Below are 20,974 nucleotides of genomic sequence, written 5' to 3' on the forward strand. Positions count from 1 at the left end.
GGTCTTGTTCCTTTAATGCGATCTGATGATATCATGAATAGCAATCAAGAAAGGATAATAGGGCAGATCCTACTGTTGATTCAACTATTTGATCAATGCATGGTAGCCCAAAAGGATCTTTCGGGCAGTGTTTATTGAGATCTATGTAGTCGACGCACATGCGCCACTCATCCGTATTCTTTTTTTGTACTAGAACTGGATTTGCTAGCCAATCTGGATGAAGGATTTCTCTCATGAATCTAGTTGCCATTAACTTTGTGATTTCTTTTTTAATTGTTGCCTTCTTATTGGATGAGAATCGTCGTAGCCATTGCTTCATAGGCTTGGAGCCTTCATTGATATCAATTCTGTGCTCAGCCAACTCTCTTGGGACACCTGGCATGTCGACTGGCTTCCAAGCGAAGATATCTTTGTTGTCCTGAAGAAAGTTGGTGAGCGTGAGTTCCTATTTTGCCGAGAGGTGGGCGCTGATGGTTGCTCGTCTTGGAGGGATCACCGGTGCCCAAGTGGATTTGCTTGACGTCGGCTTCTTTTGGTGGTGCGAGAATGCTAGGGCTTTTTAGCTGGTATCTCCAGTTCTTCTGGGCTTGTTTCTGCGGCAATAATAGCTATTTCTTTTCTAATACTGGTGGATTGTGCTTTGGCTGCAATTTGAATTACCTGGACGTCGCAGTCAAAAGCGCGCTTCAAATCACTTCATAGGGAAAGTACATCGTTGGGCCCTAGCATCTTAAGCAATAGATATGGGTAATGCGGTATCGCCATGAATTTTGCTAGAGCTGGGTGTCCAAGGATTGCGTGATACGATGAATCGAAGTCTGCAACTTTTGTGATAGTCATTCTGATGATAGTGGGATCTAGAACAAGTGGGTAATGGCCTGCGATCCCTACGCTAGTCCATTGGTCCTCTCTTGAAAACTGGATTGGATATTGTGACCAGTTGAGATATTTTGTAGTAGCCGGCTCTGCTGCCATGATGGTTTGTAGAGCTAGCTTTAGTTCATGTTTGCTTTTGGAATCTGAGGCCCCAGCGAAGATCACTGCTACTGTCCCCTAGGATTTTTGGAATCCCTTGTCTTCGTGGTTGTCTTCATTCTATTTTTTGATTGTCTTCTTTAGTGTTTACCTTATTATCTTTTCTTGTGTATCGCTCGTTGAATGTGTAGCAATTTCTGGTGGTGTGATTTCCTTTAGGATGCAAAATGCAACGCATGTTTTCAATGTCGTCATACCCACTGGGTTTGGAAAACTTCCTTGATTTATCAGCCATCGCCACGGTGTTGTCTAGTCCACGTTTTCTATCCTGATGTCTGATGTTTCGATGATTTCGCTTGTCCGGGTTGTCTTGGTTGTTTTTATCCGGGAACCTTTCTCGTGTCTTCTCTTCTGCAGTAATCATCTTTTCTACTGTGCGTCTGATTTCTTCATTGTTTCTTGGGTTTTCTTTGCAGAAGTCTTGAAAATGCCACCTAGCCATAATTCCATGAGAGAAAGCTTCGATTACTTCTCATTCGGTGATGTCATGTACTTGAGCACGTAGTTCGCCAAATCATCGATAGTAATTTCTGAGAGTTCCGCCTCCTTTTTGCTTGCACATTGGATTTGTGTCGATGTTTCACCACCGATAGTCTGCCACGGGGTTCCCCGGGGCAGTTTGTTCGGGCTTCAGCGTATGCAGAACTCGATGGTAAACGCCAGAGACAGTCAATTTATCCTTGTTCGGACCCTCGATCGTGATCGAGTAATAGCCCTACGTCCAGTCGGCGTTTGCCTTTGCGTTGGATTGATTGTCAAGTGTTGTGTTTTGTTGTGTTCTTCGTCCTCTCTCCAGGAACTCTCCGCCCTCCTTTATATAGTCAGGAGGCCAGAGTCCTAGTCGGTTTACAATGAGGTTCCTAGTCGGATTACAGAATAATACTACTACTAAGTTTACAGAGAAAGAAATCCTAGTTAGACTAGATCTTCTTCCTTCCTTGTGGGGTATCCGGTGGGTCCCGTATCGACAAGCCCCCGAGCACTTCATGGTTGAGTTCTGGAAGCCTCATCTTGTTCCTTTAGGTCTTGCCGAGTAGGAACAAGCATTGTCCGAGTGCTTTCCTGAGTAAAACTGTGTAGCGCTTCTTAGGATCTTCGAGTGGTGTGTGCTTTTTTGAAGAAAAAATACATCCGTCTGGGTGTAGCCCCCGAGCCTCTTGCTATTTGGAACAAGGAGCTGGAGGGTCTTGTCTTAAAATTGTTCTGATTCCTCGTCGAAGTGCTCCCAAGCATATGCCCGGGTTCTTTTACTCAAAAAGAACTCGGATATTGCTCGGTTCGGGTTCTTTTTGACATGAATCCTTGAAGTGGTTTGTCTTGAAGAGATCTTCTTGGTGACGTGCGCTTTTTTCAAGGAAAAAAGTGCACTCACTGAGTGTAGCCCCTGAGCCTCTTGCTATTTGTAACAAGGAGCTAGAGGGTCTTGAATCTTATGCTGTTCAAAAGAGCTGAAAAACCTCTCCTGTTGCAGCCCCTGAGCGTCTATCCGGGTTCTTTTACTCAAAAAGAACTTGGGTGCAGGGTCTTGTCATATTCTCTGGTAGTCTGCTATTGTCAGATGTGGTTGTATGGTAGTGGTTGAGTGTAAATATTGTTTGCTCACGAGTTGTATAGTGTTGGTATATCCTTTTCGAATATGCTTGTCCTTGAGTACTGTTCCTTCACGCCTGAGTCCTCTTTCATTGAATTCTGTCTTTTCACTGTGTCCTTTGTTGGGGTTGTTCCGTTGGTGCTCCCGGTCCATGTGCACCGCTTCTTTGGTCTATAAATACCCTCCTGGTGTGCTGTTTTGATTCATCGAGCGTTCTGTTGTGTGGTCTGAAATCTCCGTAGTCATGAATATGATAGTTTCTGAAGTAGAGTAGCCCCCGGGCGTATCTTGTAGTTCTTGTATATCTTGTCGTAGCTAGAGGGAGTCTTGTGATAGAGATTAGAGGTAGACTAATCTCGCAGCGGCATTGTACCAGGAGGTATGTGGCGGTAGTTGGAGGAAGTCTTGTGATGCGGGGTACGTTCCTTCATCCAGCAGTTCTGGGTAGATCCCCTTGCCTGCCCTGCGATTGTCCGGTGCAGATCAACGCCTGATCTGGTGTCACATCAGGCTTGGGTAGACAGATGCCTATTGGGCTTCCCTGTTCCATGTTGTCCCACCGTGCTGCTGACTTCCGCCTCAGATGTTCTGTGTCCGTCCTTTGAAGAAAACAGTGTAGCTGAGTGTGGTTTGTTCTACCGAGTAGCAATTTGGAACACATAGTCATTCCAGAGCCTAGTTGTGTCCGGGTTCCTCTTGCTCGTCGTAGTACCGAGTTCGTTGGGTCTTGTAAGATGTGAAATCTTGTAATTTTTGAAGTTATTTATAATGGAAAGAATCTTGTCTTCTGGGTTGTCATTCTTTTTTCCTGCTGATGTCCTGGTTGTTTGAGAGATTCCTGAGTTCTTTCTATAAGAACCGAGTTCTTGTGTTCCTTTTGAGGTAACCCTTCGTTGCTTCATGGTTGATGAGCTATTCTCATAGCAATATGTTAACTCTGCTTTGGTGCTGGATGGATAAGTCTGACATCTTCCCGTTGAACTGTACCTTTGTGTAGAAGTGTGTTGTCCGTCATTTTAGCTTTGTCAGTTGTGTTGGGAAATGAACCATTGCGTTCTGATGCCGTGTTTAAATGGGCCTAGTGGGCCATATTTTTATTGCTGTAAAAAATCTATTTAAAGGCCTTCTTTCTTCTTTTTCTTTGCTGCTATGCTTTTGCCTTGAAACCCTAATCCTCACTCCGTCGTCGCCATTGTCATCGTCATCTGAGCACCGCTGCCTGACCGTCATCGTTTCTTAGTGCCTTATTGCTTTCGCTAGTATATGGGTAGGAAGAAATCAGTGAGCAAGTCCTAGGCAACCTTTGTAGACGAGGAGGCCTCACTTTCTGTGATTGAAAATCAGGAATTCATGACCATGAGGGCTGCTCAAAAGGTCTGGCCAGCTCTGACTATGACTGAGGATCAGTTGCATGAGCTGGTCAGTGATTTTCTAATCTAGGACAAGGAGATTACTGAGTGGAGAGCTCTAGGCCAGCATCGGGTTCCAACCCTAGGCTCTGGTGAGATTGTTCTTTTTGTCTCCTTTATCCGTGCTGGTCTTTGTCTTCCTGCCTCTGCTTTTCTTCATCGCTTTCTCAATTATTTTGGGATTAGCCTGAACCATCTTACTCCCAATGTTGTCCTTCATCTTTCTGTTTTTGTTCATCTTTGTGAAACTTTTCTTGGAATTCCTCCTTCTCTTTCTCTCTCTCGTTACTTCTTCTGTCTAAAGCCCCAACCCCGACACTCATATTCTTGGTGGCTGCGGGATTCAGTTTTGTTAGGGTTGTAAGGGTAGATTCTTTGATTATGATTTGGTTGATTCTTTGAGGGATTGGCGTGCCGACTGGTTTTATGCCGCCTGGTTTTATGCCACCAATATGATCCCTCCTCTTGCTGTCCATTTTTCTTCTGGTCCCATTGTTAACGACCGATGGGAGAAGAATCCCATGACGGTGGATGAGCTCCAGGCGATCAAGCCATTTTTGGAGAGGATATGTGCTCTGAAACAGCAAGGCTTGACCGGCTTTAGTATTGTTTCTAGTTTTCTTTGCCGCCATGTTCAACCTCTGAAGGAGCGAGAAAACTATGGTTTTGAATACTCTAGAGCAGAGGACCCTTCTCGTATGGTCCCTGCCCTTGAGTTGACTGGTGAGGAGGTGCTCGAGCGCCTTCAGAAGATGTTGAAGGGAGTAAGCGTCGTCCCGCATACTGTCCCTAAGTATTGTGCTAACAACCCGCCTCCTGCTATGAGTTGTTTTTTCTTATGTTGGTACTTTTTGTATTTCCTTTGCTGTCTCTACTTTTTGCTTAATATTTCTTGTCTGGTTGTTTTACTCTTTTATAGGAATTGGGGCGTAACTTTGTTGACCTGATCCCCCTTTATGACCGCCCTGCCATTGTGGAGCTTGGGGAGAATCTTGCTGGGGCATCTTTAACCAGTAAGTTTCAAACCACCACGATATTTCTTGGTGTTTCTTCCGCAATTCTTGACACCTATGTAGAGTATGTTCCTCGTCCAGTTCCTCGAGCTCCCCGTAGTGTCAGAAAAAGGGGGCGAGCGGATTGTTCTTCTTCTGGTTTGCCTGCCACCAAGAAGTCTCACCAATCGAGTACTCGTCTAGGTACTCAAGTTATAGGTAGCGTGCTCCTAGGTGAGCATATTAATATGTTTTGTCTTTTTGTTGTTTGCTTTTGCCTCTAACCGAGTACTTTTCTTCTTTTTCAGATGGCGCTATGGTTGCCATGCTTGAGAGTGAGGAAGAGGAGGAGGATGATGCGGCCCTTGTTACGCATCGGTGAGTTGTTTTCCTATTTTTCTATTGTTGAAAACTTCTTTTTGTTTTGACTTTGACCTTGTTCTCTTGTAGTAAGCGGTCGTCGACCTTGAGTTCTTCTGGAGCTCCGATTCCGACCACGCCACTCCTGTTGCAAGGTGGCAGCGATGTTTTTGCTTCTATAGTTCCCCCTTTAAGGTCTTCTATTGGTCTTGGGGGTTTTATGAAGAAGAAGATAGCTAAGTGAGTGAATCCTGGTTATGTTTCTCTGCTTTTGTTTTCCCCTTCTCTGATTCATATTCTTATCGTCGATTTTCTTTATCATCTTGTAGGCCTTCGCCTTCCCTCAACCCTCAGTCGACTTCTTATCAGTCTTCTGGTGCGCCTCTATGTTCTGAGTCTCTGGACTCGGAATGTGCGGTCGGAGAGGTGGCTGTGAGGGGGACAGGGTTCTTTGGTGGTTCCATAGCTGCTGATTTGCTGGCTTCGGAGGTGACCATGGCCGTGGTGGTGGAGCCATCTAAGGATGCAGCCGGGGCTTCCCAGGGTACAGCCCTAGTCTTGTCTTCTTTACCTCAGCCGGCTTCTCCCTCTGCTCCTCTTCCTAGTGGCGTTCAACGTTTGGATGATGATGTGGTGCAACAATTCAATGCCACTCATCGGTTGTCAGAGCTGACCGCTGCCTGGGGAACCTTTGCGACTTCTTTTGGGGAAAAACTCTAGGTAAGTTTTTTCTGAAGTTCTTTCTTTAGATGTTCATTTTTCTTCTGTTCTTATGTTTTGTTTTTCTCTTTCTCTTTTGCTCAGTCTTTTTCTCGGGATCATACTGGCTTCTTTTTCTCATCTAAAACCGAGAAAAAGTTATCTTCTGAGGTTAGTGCCTTGAAAACAGAGCTTGACCTCTATCGGGCTGAGATCGAGACCGAGCATCAAATGCACCAAAAGGAGGAAAAAGCTCTCCGTGCCCAGGTGGTTGAGGCAGGAAAGCAGAGGGGTGCAGCTGTGGAGGCCATGAAGAATGAGTGCAATGGTATTGCGGGTTCTTTTTGTTTCCTCTTGTATTTGAATTTTCCTTTCAACTGACTTGTTTTTGGTGCCTGGTTTAGCTCTCCGAGTTGAAAAGCAGAAGCTCTCGGAGGGTATTGAGGAAATGAAGACACTTGCTCGCAATAGTCACAACAGGGCTAAAGAGGTAGTTACTCGTGCTGAAGAAGAACTCGCGCTTGCCAAGTTGATTAGGCGTGGAGGTGACAGTGATCTTGTGTAGGTCCAAAAAATGGTTGAACTCGCGCTTGCCCTTGAGAACTGGAATGCTTTGTGGAAATCATTTCGGTCAGTAGCTGATCTTCTTCGGACACCATCGGATGATGGTCAATCTTGGGCTCAGTTTATTCCTCAAGTTCCGACTCATTTCCAGGAGTTCGTGAAGAGGTGCGCCCAACTATGTACTAGAAATGTTCTTGCCCAGGTCCGGGTTCTTGCTCTGGAGATGCCCCTGTCCAAGATTGCAGAGGAAGCCGAGAGTCAAGAATATCTTGATGATGTTGAAAAGATGGAGCCTGAGGTCGAAGATTTGGCTAGGAGGATTGTAGATAATCTTGATATTAATATTTCTTCTCCTAAAGATGATGCTTGATGTATTTTGACTTTAGTACTCCAGACTCTGTAATAAGGATATTATACTTCTTTTTGAATGAAGATCCTTTATTTTTTGTTGATGTCTTCCTTGCCTAGATGTCTTTGATTTTGTCAAGTGCTTGTCATGCTTTTGTCAGCGTTGTGTAAACAACTCGGTATTTGTAGATTGTTGTTTTGACAAACTTTCTTGATTTGTCGAGTGCTTATCTGGCTTTCATCTGCACCATGTAAAACAACTCAATTTTTGTAGATCGTTGTCTTGACAAACTTTCTTGATTTGTCGAGTGCTTGTCTGGCTTTCGTCTGGTTGTAGAAACATCTTAGGATTGGTTCGGGTGTTAGCTTATTAGCTACCCTCATTGGCAGGCTCAAGCATCTTTTCAGCTCTTTTGCTCTCAGGCGATATGCTCAGGCATGATTTCAGCCATTTTGCTTTTTGGATCGGGTGTTAGCTTATTAGCTACCGTCATCGGTGGGCTCAAGCATCTTTTTAGCTCTTTTGCTCTCAGCCGGTATGCTCAGGGGTGATTTCAGCCATTTTGCTTTTTGGATCGGGTGTTAGCTTATTAGCTACCCTCATCGATAGGCTCAAGCATCTTTTTAGCTCTTTTTCTCTCAACCGGTATGCTCAGGCATGATTTCAGCCATTTTGCTTTTTGGATCGGGTGTTAGCTTATTAGCTACCCTCATCGACGGGCTCAAGCATCTTTTCAGCTCTTTTGCTCTTAGCCGATATGCTCAGGCGTGATTTCAGCCATTTTGCTTTTTTGGATCGACTATTAGCTTATTAGCTACCCTCATCAGCGGGCTCAAGCATCTTTTTAGCTCTTTTGCTCTCAGCCGGTATGCTCAGGCGTGATTTCAGCCATTTTGCTTTTTGAATCGGGTTTTAGCTTATTAGCTACCCTCATCGGCGGGCTCAAGCAACTTTTTAGCTCTTTTGCTCTCAGCCGGTATGCTCAGGTGTGATTTCAGCCATTTTGCTTTTTGGCTCGGGTGTTAGCTTATTAGCTATCCTCATCGGCGGGCTCAAGCATCTTTTTAGCTCTTTTGCTCTCAGCCGATATGCTCAGTGAAAACAACTCAGGAAGATTCATAATAAGACATCTGTTGTCGAGGAATACCATCTTTATCGATCATGAACGTTTACATGCTTAGTGAAAACAACTGGGGAAAGCCATAATAAGACATATGTTGTCGAGGAACGCTATCTTTATTGATCATGAACGTTGATCTCTTGTGGCTTGTATTTATGTTCTTCCTTGTGTTGTCTTCATGCGTAGAATCTTCTTAGTTGGCTGATGTGCCATGTATTGTTGACTTATTTTCCATCTTCAGTTATCAACTTGTACGTGCCTGGTCCGGTGACCTTTGTGATGATAAAAGGACCTTCCCATGGACTGAGTAGTTTATGGCGTCCGTCAGTTTTTTGTATTCTTCTTAGTACTAGATCTCCGATTTTGAGTGATCGAGGTTGGGTATTCTTGTTGTAGTGGCGTCTTAAACCTTGGAGGTATTTGGAGTGATTGAGTTCTAATATCTGGATGTATTCTGCTTCTCCTTCATTGTATTGTTCTATCCTTGATGACGTCCAGATTAAGTCGGCAGGTAGTACTGCTTCTGATCCATAAACTAGGAAGAAAGGTGAGTATCTGGTTGCTCTGCTTATTTGAGTCCACAGCCCCCATACTACTTTGGGTAATTCTTCAATCTATTTGGATCCATAGTCCACTAGTTCTTCGTATAATCTTGGTTTTAATCCGGCTAGTATGAGTCCATTAGCCCTTTCTACCTGTCCGTTGGCTTCTGGATGTGCGACTGATGCGTAATCTATGCTGAAACCGCAATCATGTGCCCACCTTTGGAATTCCGTAGCTATTAAGGGAGAACCCAAATCTGTGATGATTCGATTTGGCATGCCGAAGCGGTGCATAATGTCTTGGATGAACTCGACTGCTTTGGCTACGTAGTATTTTGCGAGTGGTTTGTATTCAATCCACTTGGTGAACTTGTCAATTGCTACAAAGATGTACTCAAAACCGCCCTTTGCTTTCTTGAGAGGTCCCACTTTATCCAGCCCCTAGCAGGAGAAAGGCTAAGCGGGAGGGATGTAGATCAGATTATGAGCTGGTACGTGAGCTTGTCTTGAGAACATTTGACAACCTTTGCATTTTCTGACGAGCTCTTCTGCATCTTTCAAAGCGGTTGGCCAGTAGAATCTGGTTCGGAATGCTTTGCCGACTAGTGTTCTTGAAGCGGCATGATTTCCATAGCAACCTAAGTGTATTTCTTCTAAGATCTCTTTGCCTTTTTCGAATGAGACATATTTTAGGAGTACTCCTGATGATGCGGCTCTTCTGTATAGCTTGTCCCCTACTAAGACGTAGTTCTTGCTTCTACAAATAACTCGGGTAGCCTCCACTTTATCTGCTGGCAACTTATTCTCTTTGATGTAATCGATAAAACCTGAGCCCATGAGGTGGTGATTACCAAAATCTGGGTGCCTTTAGCTAGGAGTTCAGGGGTTATCTCACCGGGTTGTTTGATAGAGGGAGCTGATAACTCTTCTATGAATACACCGGGTGGTACATTCGCCCTATTAGACCCGAGCTTGCCGAGGACGTCTGTCGCGATATTAGAGTCACGCAGGACATGTAGAATTTCTAGTCCTTGAAAATGTTTTTTGAGTTTTCATATTTTAGCATAGTAGGCGCCCATGTTTTCTTTGTGCAGTCCTAATCTTTGTTGACTTGGTTGACTACTACCGCCGAATTGCCATATACGAGTAATCGCTTGATTCCAAGGGTAATTGCTACTCGGAGTCCGTGGATGAGGGCTTCATATTCTGCTTCATTGTTTGTAGCTTGCCATAATATCTGAAGGACATATTTGAGTTCCTTTCTGTCTGGAGAAATGAAGAGAACACCTGCACCGGCTCTGCCAAGCTTGAGTGATCCATCAAAGTACATCTTCCAATGGTCGAGGATGGTCTTTGACATAGATTGTAGAATCTCTGTCCACTCGGCAACAAAATTAGCCAGGGCTTGAGATTTGATTGCCTTTCGTGGGGTGAAATCGATATTGAGAGCACCAAGTTCAACTGCCCACTTAGATATGCGCCCTGTTGCGTCTCTATTGTGTAAGATGTCTCCGAGTGGGAAATCTGTCACCACGGTAATCTTGTGGCTTTCAAAATAGTGACGAAGCTTGCGTGAAGTGATCAGGAGGGCGTAGAGTAGTTTTTGCACATGCGGGTACCGGATTTTTGATTCTGACAGTACTTCGCTGATGTAGTATATAGGGCGTTGTATTTTATATATGTGCCCTTCTTCTTCTCTTTCCACGACTATTGTTGTGCTGATCACAATAGAAGTTGCCACAATGTACAGCATCATGTCTTCATTTTTCTTTGGAGGTGTGAGAACGGGTGAGGAGGTGAGGTATGCCTTAAGTCTTTTGAAAGATTCATTGGCTTCTTCTGTCCATTCGAACTTGTCTGTCTTCTTTAGTAGTTTAAAGAAAGGTAACCCTTTTTCACCGAGTTTTGATATGAAACGATTGAGGGCCGCCATGCAGCCTGTTAGTTTCTGTACATCCTTGATGCTTCGTGGAGGGCCCCATTTCTGTTATGGCTCGAATTTGCTTGGCGTTGGCTTTGATTCCACGATGACTGACCAAGAATCCTGGTAGTTGTCCTGAAGGAACTCCGAATACACACTTGTTTGGGTTCAATTTCCACCTCCACCTTTGTAGGTTTTCGAAGGTTTGCTTTAAGTCTTCAATTAGTGTGTCCGGGTTCTTTGTTTTTACTACTATGTCATCCGCGTATGCCTCTACGTTTTCACCGATTTGATCACCAAGGCATGTTTGGATAGCTCTTTGGTATGTGGCACCAGCGTTCTTGAGTCCGAACAACATGGTCTTGTAGCAATAGGCACCGAATGGAGTGATGAAAGATGTCTTGCTCTGGTCTTGTTCCTTTAATGCGATCTGATGATATCATGAATAGCAATCAAGAAAGGATAATAGGGCAGATCCTACTATTGATTCAACTATTTGATCAATGCATGGTAGCCCAAAAGGATCTTTCGGGCAGTGTTTATTGAGATCTATGTAGTCGACGCACATGTGCCACTCATCCGTATTCTTTTTTTGTACTAGAACTGGATTTGCTAGCCAATCTGGATGAAGGATTTCTCTCATGAATCTAGTTGCCATTAACTTTGTGATTTCTTTTTTAATTGTTGCCTTCTTATTGGATGAGAATCGTCATAGCCATTGCTTCATAGGCTTGGAGCCTTCATTGATATCAATTCTGTGCTCAGCCAACTCTCTTGGGACACCTGGCATGTTGACTGGCTTCCAAGCGAAGATATCTTTGTTGTCCTAAAGAAAGTTGGTGAGCGTGATTTCCTATTTTGCTGAGAGGTGGGCGCTGATGGTTGCTGTCTTGGAGGGATCACTGGTGCCCAAGTGGATTTGCTTGACGTCGGCTTCTTTTGGTGGTGCGAGAATGCTGGGCTTTTTAGCTGGTATCTCTAGTTCTTCTGGGCTTGTTTCTGCGGCAATAATAGCTATTTCTTTTCTAATACTGGTGGATTGTGCTTTGGCTGCAATTTGAATTACCTGGACGTCGTAGTCAAAAGCGCGCTTCAAATCACTTCGTAGGGAAAGTACATCGTTGGGCCCTGGCATCTTAAGAAATAGATATGGGTAATGCGGTATCACCATGAATTTTGCTAGAGCTGGGTGTCCAAGGATTGCGTGATACGATGAATCGAAGTCTGCAACTTTTGTGATAGTCATTCTGATGATAGTTGGATCTAGAACAAGTGGGTAATGGCCTGCGTTCCCTATGCTAGTCCATTGGTCCTCTCTTGAAAACTGGATTGGATATTGTGACCAGTTGAGATATTTTGTAGTAGCCGGCTCTGCTGCCATGATGGTTTGTAGAGCTAGCTTTAGTTCATGTTTGCTTTTGGAATCTAAGGCCCCAGCGAAGATCACTGCTACTGTCCCCCAGGATTTTTGGAATCCCTTGTCTTCGTGGTTGTCTTCATCTATTTTTTGATTGTCTTCTTTAGTGTTTACCTTATTATCTTTTCTTGTGTATCGCTCATTGAATGTGTAGCAATTTCTGGTGGTGTGATTTCCTTTAGGATGCAAAATGCAACGCATGTTTTCAATGTCGTCATACCCACTGGGTTTGGAAAACTTCCTTGATTTATCAGCCATCAGCCACGGTGTTGTCTAGGTCCACATTTTCTATCCTGATGTCTGATGTTTCGATGATTTCGCTTGTCCGGGTTGTCTTGGTTGTTTTTATCCGGGAACCTTTCTCGTGTCTTCTCTTCTGCAGTAATCATCTTTTCTACTGTGCGTCTGAATTCTTCATTGTTTCTTAGGTTTTCTTTGCAGAAGTCTTGAAATTGCCACCTAGACATAATTCCATGAGAGAAAGCTTCGATTCCTTCTCAGTTCGGTGATGTCATGTACTTGAGCACGTAGTTCGCCAAATCATCGATAGTAATTTCTGAGAGTTCCGCCTCCTTTTTGCTTGAGTCCTTTTAATTCTGCAGTGGGTGATGGGGTGCGTAATGATACCCGTGAAATTTCCATAGAAAACTCTTTGCAAGTATTCCCAATTTCTGATTGACCCTGGATTTAATTTGTCGAACCATTGGAGGGGCATGGTTTCTAGCGCCATGGGAAAAAATAAGGTCTTGATATCATCGACTGCGAGTAAATTCTGAGCCACTGCCTTGGTTCGGTCTTGCCATCATATTTAGAGTGGTTGGACGGCTTGAACTTGTGAAGTAGTCGTATTGAAGCAAGTCTGTTTGCAAAACAGGGGAATCTATCGTGCGTTCCTGCTTCTTTGTATTCCGATTCGGCACCTCCTTCCTGCCAACTGTCGTTTTGGTGAGAGTAGTTCTACAGGGATGTCTGAATAGGTGCTCCGCTTATGATCTTCCTTGGTTGTTCGATTCGGTAGTTTTGACTATGGTCCCTTCTACTTTCTCTGTTGTGACTTCTGCTTGGTCCAAGTCTCTCAAAAGCGGACTTCCTTTGATTTTGATCTTCCTTCCTATGAGATGTTGACCTAGCAGGTAGTTTTGAGTGGGCCCTTCCATCGTGCGTCCTTAGGGTTGCTGACTGGAGGAGGTCTCGGAGCTGTTCCTATTTTTTACTAGGAAGTGATGTCGCTCCGAGTTCTTCTAGTGCTTCTCGGATCTTATTGTAGGGTGTATTCGTCATGCGTCTTTCTTTGACTTCTTGTTCTGATTTCTTTCTGTCGTACTCAGCTAGATCTGACTCATATTTGATCCAAGCTTCCTTGCGCTGCCTAGCACAGCATTGGCATCCTTGTTTCAATTTGTTTCTTCTTTCTCTGGCTTGCCTCTGACTCTCGATCTCACCATCGTGCCCCTAGAGAAAGGGTGATATGTTGGACTCAGATTCTTCCGATGACCTGATGTCGGGTGCTTCTGGGGTGACCAGAGGTGATCGAGGATGGTGAACCATGAATACTTCTCGTGTGTGAATTGTTCTGTTATTGGTGTTGGTTTCAACACTATCGGAGTTGTTGATGATTTTGGTAGAGGCTTCAAGGTCACAGATCGAGTCTCCCTCTTGGTAGGGTATAATTGCTGTCGTCGTCGTGCCAATTAGTTGGGTACCGCTATCCTCAGGAACTAAATCTGGCCAGTGGACGATGCAGTCTTGAGATGTTATAGTTAGTACGAAACCTTCCTGAGCTCCTTTTAGTGGCATTCTAAGCACCGGATCAAGGGATCCTTCGGGTCGTGCCTGATAAGATTTTGCCATGTTATGGAGTCCAAACAGAAAAGGACCCGACTTCTTGAAAGAACTCTGAGTGTATTCCGAGTTGTTTTCTTGATAGGCTAAGGCCGCATTCTAGAGCCCCGCCTAAAAAGAACTTGGTTTCTCAAAAGAACTCGGTAAAGACTCCATCTCAGATGTGGAGCCTGAGTTTGAGTCAGATGCGCGAAGCCACAAAATCTGAGTTGGATCGGACATCACGAGCTGCGCGAATCTTCCGACGAGTTGGTCTGTCATAGTCACCGAAATAGAAAGGTCTTCCTGGTGATCCAAATCTTTGAGTTGATGGTTTTGGAGCTTGCTGTCGTCGCCTGCCTTGCAGATCCATGAACCGAAGATGAAGGTTGATTCCGTAGAGAAGATCATGTTGTCGAGATCCGTCGAACTCTCGGATGCAAATTCGCCAAAAGCCCCTCCCTGGCGTGCCAGCTGTCGATGTTTCACCACTGATAGCTTGCCATGGGCCTCCTCGGGGTAGTTAGTTTAGGCTTCAGCGTATGCAGAACTCGACGGTAAATGCCAGAGACAGTCGATTTATCCTGGTTCGGACCCTCGATCGTGATCGAGTAATAGCCCTACGTCCAGTCGGCGTTTCCCTTTGCGTTGGATTGATTGTCAAGTGTTGTGTTTTGTTGTGTTCTTCGTCCTCTCTCCAAGAACTCTGCCCTTCTTTATATAGTCAGGAGGCCAGAGTCCTAGTCGGTTTACAATGAGGTTCCTAGTAGGATTACAGAATAATAATACTACTAAGTTTATAGGGAAAGAAATCCGAGTTAGACTAGATCTTCTTCCTTCCTTATGGGGTATCCGGTGGGTCCCGTATCGATAATTTGTTACTGTACTACGTGTGAAAATATTAAAATCGAGGTAGGTTTGCAAAGTTCTTTGGTAGGTTGAACTTGGACTTTTTCAGTCATTAACACGTTCACGTCGCCACACTTGCCATTGTGGCAGCCTATATAAACACACCATACCCATGCCCAAAAGCATCAACATAGAGACGCAAACTCAGCAAGAAGCTCTCTATAGCTGAGTTCGGAGAGCACAAACATAACAGCTAGCGAGAGGAATATTAAACTAGATGGCTCCCACCACCTACTTTCTCCTCGTTTCTTTTCTAGCATTGGTCACTTCCCAGGCCATTGCTTCTGACCCTAGCTCGCTCCAGGACTTCTGTGTAGCTGACATACATTCTCTAGATATGCATGCACTCACTTTAAGTCATGCTATATTCTTGTACTAAACTGAGGATCAAATAATAATCATTTGTCACAACAAACATTATACTTTTTATGTATTTCCTAATATTTTCTTTCCTTCGTCTTTGTATATGCAGTGAAGGTGAGTGGATTTGTTAGCAAGGACCCCATGGCCGTGAACGCAGATGACTTTTTCAAGGCAGCAAACCTTGACAAGCCTAGGGACACCATGAAAAGCAAGGTCGGATCCAATGTCATGCTACCTGGACTCAACACCCTCAGCATCTCATTGGCTCGCATCGACTACGCACCATTAGGTCAAAATTCTCCACACACCCACCCACGTGCCACAGAGATTCTCATAGTGCTTGAGGGTGCACTCTATGTTGGATTTGTCACCTCTAACATAGACAATGGTAACAAGCTATTCGCCAAGGTTCTCAATAAGGGTGACATGTTTGTATTCCCCCAAGGGCTCATACACTACCAATACAACCCGATCCCTGACAAGACAGTTGTCGCAATCGCTGCACTACGCAGCCAGAACCCTAGGGCTATTACTATTGCCAACGCAGTCTTTGGATCAAAACCACCAATCTTAGGTGATGTCTTGGCCAAGGTTTTCCTAGTGCAAAAGGGAACAATTGATTGGCTCCAAGCTGAATTCAGTGAGAACAACCACTACTAAGTAAATTGAGGCTCACTTCATTGTACGAAGATACGTTTATATGCATTTTGCACACTACTACGGTAAGCATTTGTATGGGTGGCTGGAGATGGTTTGTAGAGGTGGTTTTGACTAGCCGCCCCTACCACACCATCTCTACAAATCAAGGGTTTGTTGGGGCAGGTTACCAAGCCGCCCCTACAAATCGATTTTTAGAGGCTGCTTGTGTCACCAGCCGCCTCTATAAAAATGATTTGTAGGGGCGGTTGTAACACTAGCCACCCCAATAATTCCCATTTGTAGGGGCGGTTCACTCTACAAGTACATTTTTACACCAAAAAAATAAAATTCCAAAATTCAAATCTGACCAGAACATGTATACATAAATATATCTATATAATATATAATTCACAAGGACATTATATCAACAGCTAATTGACAAGAAGATATATACATTATAAACCCATAATAATCTAGATTACTTCATTACAAAAACATAATAATTTAAATTTGTTCATTATAAACCATAATAATTTAGATCAGATAATTTAAATTCTAAGAACTTCCCAACATCGTGCCACGTACTCAGAGAAGTGCAGATCATTAATTTCATATGCCAAAATATCACTGATGTAGCGCAATGTATTTACTAGTGCACTCTCCCTTGCTTCATAATATCGCTCACAAGGTCTATTGACCGAGGATCAAGCATTTGTCGAGAACCTTTCTCTCCTAGTCACAAGAACATTTTCATGGATTCCCTCTGCAGTGAGAACAGGGCCACCATATTCCGATCTATAACGACGCAATTGATGCATGGCCTGGTTTATAATGGCTTCAAAGCTACCACTTGCGTATGTTACGCCATTCTCCTCAATCTGCCGCTGTTGGAAAAAATGTGGTTATGAGAACCATGCATATATATAGACATAACAATTAATCTGGATATAAGTTATGAGACTGACCACATCATTTATGTTGTACTCAGCAAGCTATGCACAATAATGCCCAATATCGTGGTGGTGGCTCACATCCAAAGATTCAATCCTAATGGAGGAGTATGTAGGAATATTGCACCCAATTCTTTGAGGCACCCTTAAATATTCTTGCACAAGCATATTTTTACACACTAATATCGTGATATTGTGCGCTGCCCATCCTCTCGATGTACAAAACTAGACCTTATTAGGTTACCCGCCCTAGCTAGAATAGAAAACCCAATTCGACATTGCTTGAGTCCACCATCTATAGGTAATGTACCAACATAGGGAATGTACCAACATTGAGGTAATCAACCTCGAAATTTGAGAGTCTCTCTCCGAGCCATGATATAGGTTGAACTCTCTACATTTAAAAATTATATATATTAGAACAAAATATCTAGAGGTGTCTTTAAAATATGTTACTTACAATACTTGGATATGGGTGGTTTGCCCTCCCCAATGTTGGTTGGAAGCCCAGATCAAATGCATAATTATCTGGTAGATCCGGCGAAGGGAGTTCGGCCATTTCTTCTCCTAAATTTATGTCAAGGAAAACAGTTATAGTAGAGAAGTATAGGAGAGGACAGGAGTAGGAAAAGTAGGAGTAGAGGACAGGAGTGGAGAGGGGTAGAAGTAGTATGACTAGGAGAGGAGGGTCTACAAAGCATCAACTGCCTGCCAATGGAGAGGTAGTAGTAGTAGTAGGACAACAGCAGTAGTATTAATAGTACGACAGTAGCAGCATTAGTATTAATAGATGAAGTTGCATTGCAACCAAAATATAGCTATCAACATACAATTAGTGTTATCCAAACTAATAGGCCTTGGACACCATAATTAAATCATCATATAATTATGTTATCCAACTACATCGACCATCTAATTGTGTCATCACAGGCCTAAGTATTGCAGTTGCATTGGCAGCTCATGGAAAGCCTCAACCGAAGTCCAAACACCATCACCAACAGACTGATAATCACCACATTCTTTCAAGAACCACTCTTACCACCCTGAGGGGGATGCTTTCACCACTATCAGCTAGGGCCAGTTTAGGGGAGGTAGTTGTTGCTCCAACATAAGCATTAAAATCTCTAAGTGCATGGTCATAGTTGTTGTACTTCTTGTGTATAGTATTTTTGAACCCAAGCACATGTTTACTACCCTCATGCCAAGACATATAAATTATAGGTTTCTTTCCGTAGAAAATAACATAGCAATGGCCCATTTCCTAGTGGAAGTGAAGACTCGCAGTCATCCTCAACATAAGAAGACAATTGGTGGTCAAGCTTAACGAAGCGCTTGCGCCAAGCCACTTGAGAGCCCTTGTTATGACCAAGTTTCGGTCTGTCTTCCGCTGCGGGGATACTCAATGTGTATCTTTGTTATACTACTTATCAAGTATTATGTCAATGGTGACGCGAGCGTACCCTGTGGAATTGGGCGACCATTAATGGTCCCGTCTCCCGCAGGCCAGGCCTGGCCGAGCGCCACCTTGTCCTTTTATCATTCCTGACAGATGTATAACTTGACATTGACGGGTTCAGTGATGCGGTCCAAAAAAAAAAGTCACTATCAGATGCAGCAGGATGTTAATGAAGCGCCGGTATCATATCAAAATGTTAGGGATCCAGTGAATAGAAAGTTAACATTTTGCTATGTGTTGTGGCTATATCAGGCTGCAGGCTTACGGGATGACCTCACTGGTGAAGCACGGAGGACACATGATGGATAGAAGCTTCACCACAGATTACCTCCAAAGTAAAGCGTGTGCGTTAGCTACCCTTTTAGGCTTTTACCAGTTCGTGCCCGCCTTGGTACGGAAGCATTCCAGTCGATTAATTCTTGTATGTCAGCTCCCGAAAAAATGATGACCATGTAAACATTGGAAACACGAGGAGTTGACTCTCTCTATTCGTATGTCAGCACAAGCGCATGGATCGACCATTTCAACCATCACAGTCCACCATCAGCAACTGCTTCTGGGAATGTCTTAATCACCATTAGAAAATAAAATAAATCATCTCTCCATGTTATCAACATCTTAATCATCTCTCCATATTACCCAGCAACGATTAACAAACCGCACCGTTCAAAAGGACTTATTTACCTGCGTTGAAATTTAAATAAATGAGATGTGCTCCAGTACTCCTCTTTTAAAAAACTACACGTATCTCAATGCAGCCTAACTAATTAATTAAATGTTTCTTTATTTTTCACCTGTGTCACGCATGGGCTTGGGCCCGGAGCGTCCTATCCAGCCCGTGCCCAGCTTGAACCAAAGCCGAACTTAATCCTCTCGACATGCTTTTGTTTCGGATTGTGCTCCTAGTCACTGCTTGCATATATATATCGACATGCACCTTGATGCGTTGCTTCGTCGGTAGCGCCAGCAGCGGCATCCATCATCCATGGCCGCCGTCGCGGTGGCTGGCCTCACACACGACACACGAGTAGCAGTAGCAGCCAGCAGCGGACGTCCATCCGGAAGCGGCGCTGTCGCGCGGACTTCCTCACGCGAAATAGAACAGCGCTGCCGGAGCTCCTCTCCGGGAATCGAAGGGATCCGAAGGATGATGAAAACAAAATCCTCCGATCAACGGGATCCGAAGGATGACAAGATCCATCCTCCGATGAACTGGATCCGAAGAAAGCGGGATCGAGTAGACATGAAGTTCGGCTTGCGTCTGGGCTTGGCGGGCCGAGAATATGCGAGACCCAGGTGAAAAATGATTAAGAAAATGTTTAATTAATTAGCTGAGCTGCTTTGAGATGTGTGCGATTTTTTGAAAGAGGAGTATTGGAGCAAAAGCCTAAATAAATAACGTAATTACTAGGAATACCCATTTTATGGTTTACTTCCTAATATTTTGGAATTAATTTTTAAAAGGATAATGACCTTGATCCTTCCACCCAAAAACACCAAAGAAAGAAAGAATACATATTCCAAAGAGATCACATTGGATTTGTTAATGTAAAGCATGTGAAAATATTAAAACCATGGTAGGTTTGGAAAGGTTGGTATAGTATTAAGATAATTGTGTTGTTTCGTCTGCAGGTTCTAGCAGCCGGAGACCATTTCTTCTTTTGGTAGGTTGGACCTGGACTTTTCCGGTCATTAACACATTCACGTCACCACCGTTGCCGCTGTGGCAGCCTATATAAACACACACCATCCCCATGCCCAAAACATCAAACAGACAGAAGCTCCATAGCTCAATTCAGAGAGCACAAACATTAAACCAGATGGCTCCCTCCACCTACTTTCTCCTGGCTTCGCTTCTAGCATTGGCCACTTCTCAGGCCATTGCTTCAGACCCTAGCCCGCTCCAGGACTTCTGTGTTGCCGACATACACTCTCCAGGTATGCATGCACTCAGTTTAAATAATGCGCTATGTTCTTGTACTAAATTACAGATCAAATCATAATTGTTTTTGTCAGAACAAACACTATTTTTATGTATGTCCTAGTGATTTCTGACCGCTGTGTACCTATTTTTCTTTGTCTTTGGATATGCAGTGAAGGTGAATGGATTTGTTTGCAAGGACCCCATGGCCGTGAACGCAGATGACTTTTTCAAGGCAGCAAACCTTGACAAGCCTAGGGACACAATGAAAAGCAAGGTCGGATCCAATGTCACTTTGATCAATGTCATGCAGTTGCCTGGACTCAACACCCTGGGCATCTCGTTGGCTCGCATTGACTACGCACCATTAGGTCAAAATCCACCACACACCCACCCACGTGCCACAGAGATTCTCACCGTGCTTGAGGGTACACTCTATGTTGGATTTGTCACCTCCAACACAGACAACGGTAACAAGCTATTCGCCAAGGTTCTTAACAAGGGTGACGTGTTTGTATTCCCCCAAGGGCTCATCCACTTCCAATTCAATCCGGTCCATGACAAGCCAGCTGTCGCGATCGCTGCACTAAGCAGCCAGAACCCTGGGGCTATTACTATTGCCAACGCAGTCTTTGGATCAAAGCCACCGATCTCAGATGATGTCTTGGCCAAGGCTTTCCAGGTGCAAAAGGGAACAATTGATTGGCTCCAAGCTCAATTCTGGGAGAACAACCACTACTAAGTAAATTAATTGAGACTCACTTCATTGTATGAAGATAGATTTATATGCATTTTGCGTACTCTTTTGTGTATTCAGTTATGACGACATGCTACAGCCGAGATATATAATAGAATAAATGGGAAGTATTTGTAACCAATCACTGTTTTTGTGTCTCTGCTACAAGCTATACCACCA

The 20,974-nt window shown here is 44.0% G+C and overlaps 2 protein-coding genes across 2 annotated transcripts; both read left to right on the forward strand.

Moving 5' to 3' along the window:
• Window positions 1-14,946: 14,946 nt before the first annotated feature.
• Window positions 14,947-15,752, forward strand: LOC136499610 (germin-like protein 8-5). Its single transcript, XM_066495206.1, has 2 exons — window positions 14,947-15,061; window positions 15,199-15,752. The coding sequence occupies exons 1-2, from the start codon at window positions 14,947-14,949 to the stop codon at window positions 15,750-15,752; spliced, it is 669 nt and encodes a 222-aa protein (XP_066351303.1).
• A 4,170-nt stretch (window positions 15,753-19,922) lies between these two features.
• On the forward strand, window positions 19,923-20,923 carry LOC136501025 (germin-like protein 8-11). Its single transcript, XM_066496516.1, has 2 exons — window positions 19,923-20,075; window positions 20,232-20,923. Exons 1-2 carry the CDS (start codon window positions 19,958-19,960, stop codon window positions 20,798-20,800), a joined length of 687 nt encoding a protein of 228 aa, XP_066352613.1. The 5' UTR covers window positions 19,923-19,957; the 3' UTR covers window positions 20,801-20,923.
• Window positions 20,924-20,974: the final 51 nt, after the last annotated feature.

This window comes from Miscanthus floridulus, chromosome 13 (genome assembly GCF_019320115.1).
Source record: "Miscanthus floridulus cultivar M001 chromosome 13, ASM1932011v1, whole genome shotgun sequence".
In the NCBI taxonomy this organism is placed as follows: Eukaryota; Viridiplantae; Streptophyta; class Magnoliopsida; order Poales; family Poaceae; genus Miscanthus; species Miscanthus floridulus.

What these genes read in the sequence shown, in the direction of transcription:
- LOC136499610 (XM_066495206.1), top strand. Translation starts at nt 14,947, where the DNA reads ATGGCTCCCACCACCTACTTTCTCCTCGTTTCTTTTCTAGCATTGGTC. An exon ending in TGTAGCTGACATACATTCTC is followed by an intron (nt 15,062 to 15,198) that starts TAGATATGCATG and finishes TCTTTGTATATG; the next exon opens with CAGTGAAGGTGAGTGGATTT.
- LOC136501025 (XM_066496516.1), top strand. Translation starts at nt 19,958, where the DNA reads ATGGCTCCCTCCACCTACTTTCTCCTGGCTTCGCTTCTAGCATTGGCC. An exon ending in TGCCGACATACACTCTCCAG is followed by an intron (nt 20,076 to 20,231) that starts GTATGCATGCAC and finishes TTGGATATGCAG; the next exon opens with TGAAGGTGAATGGATTTGTT.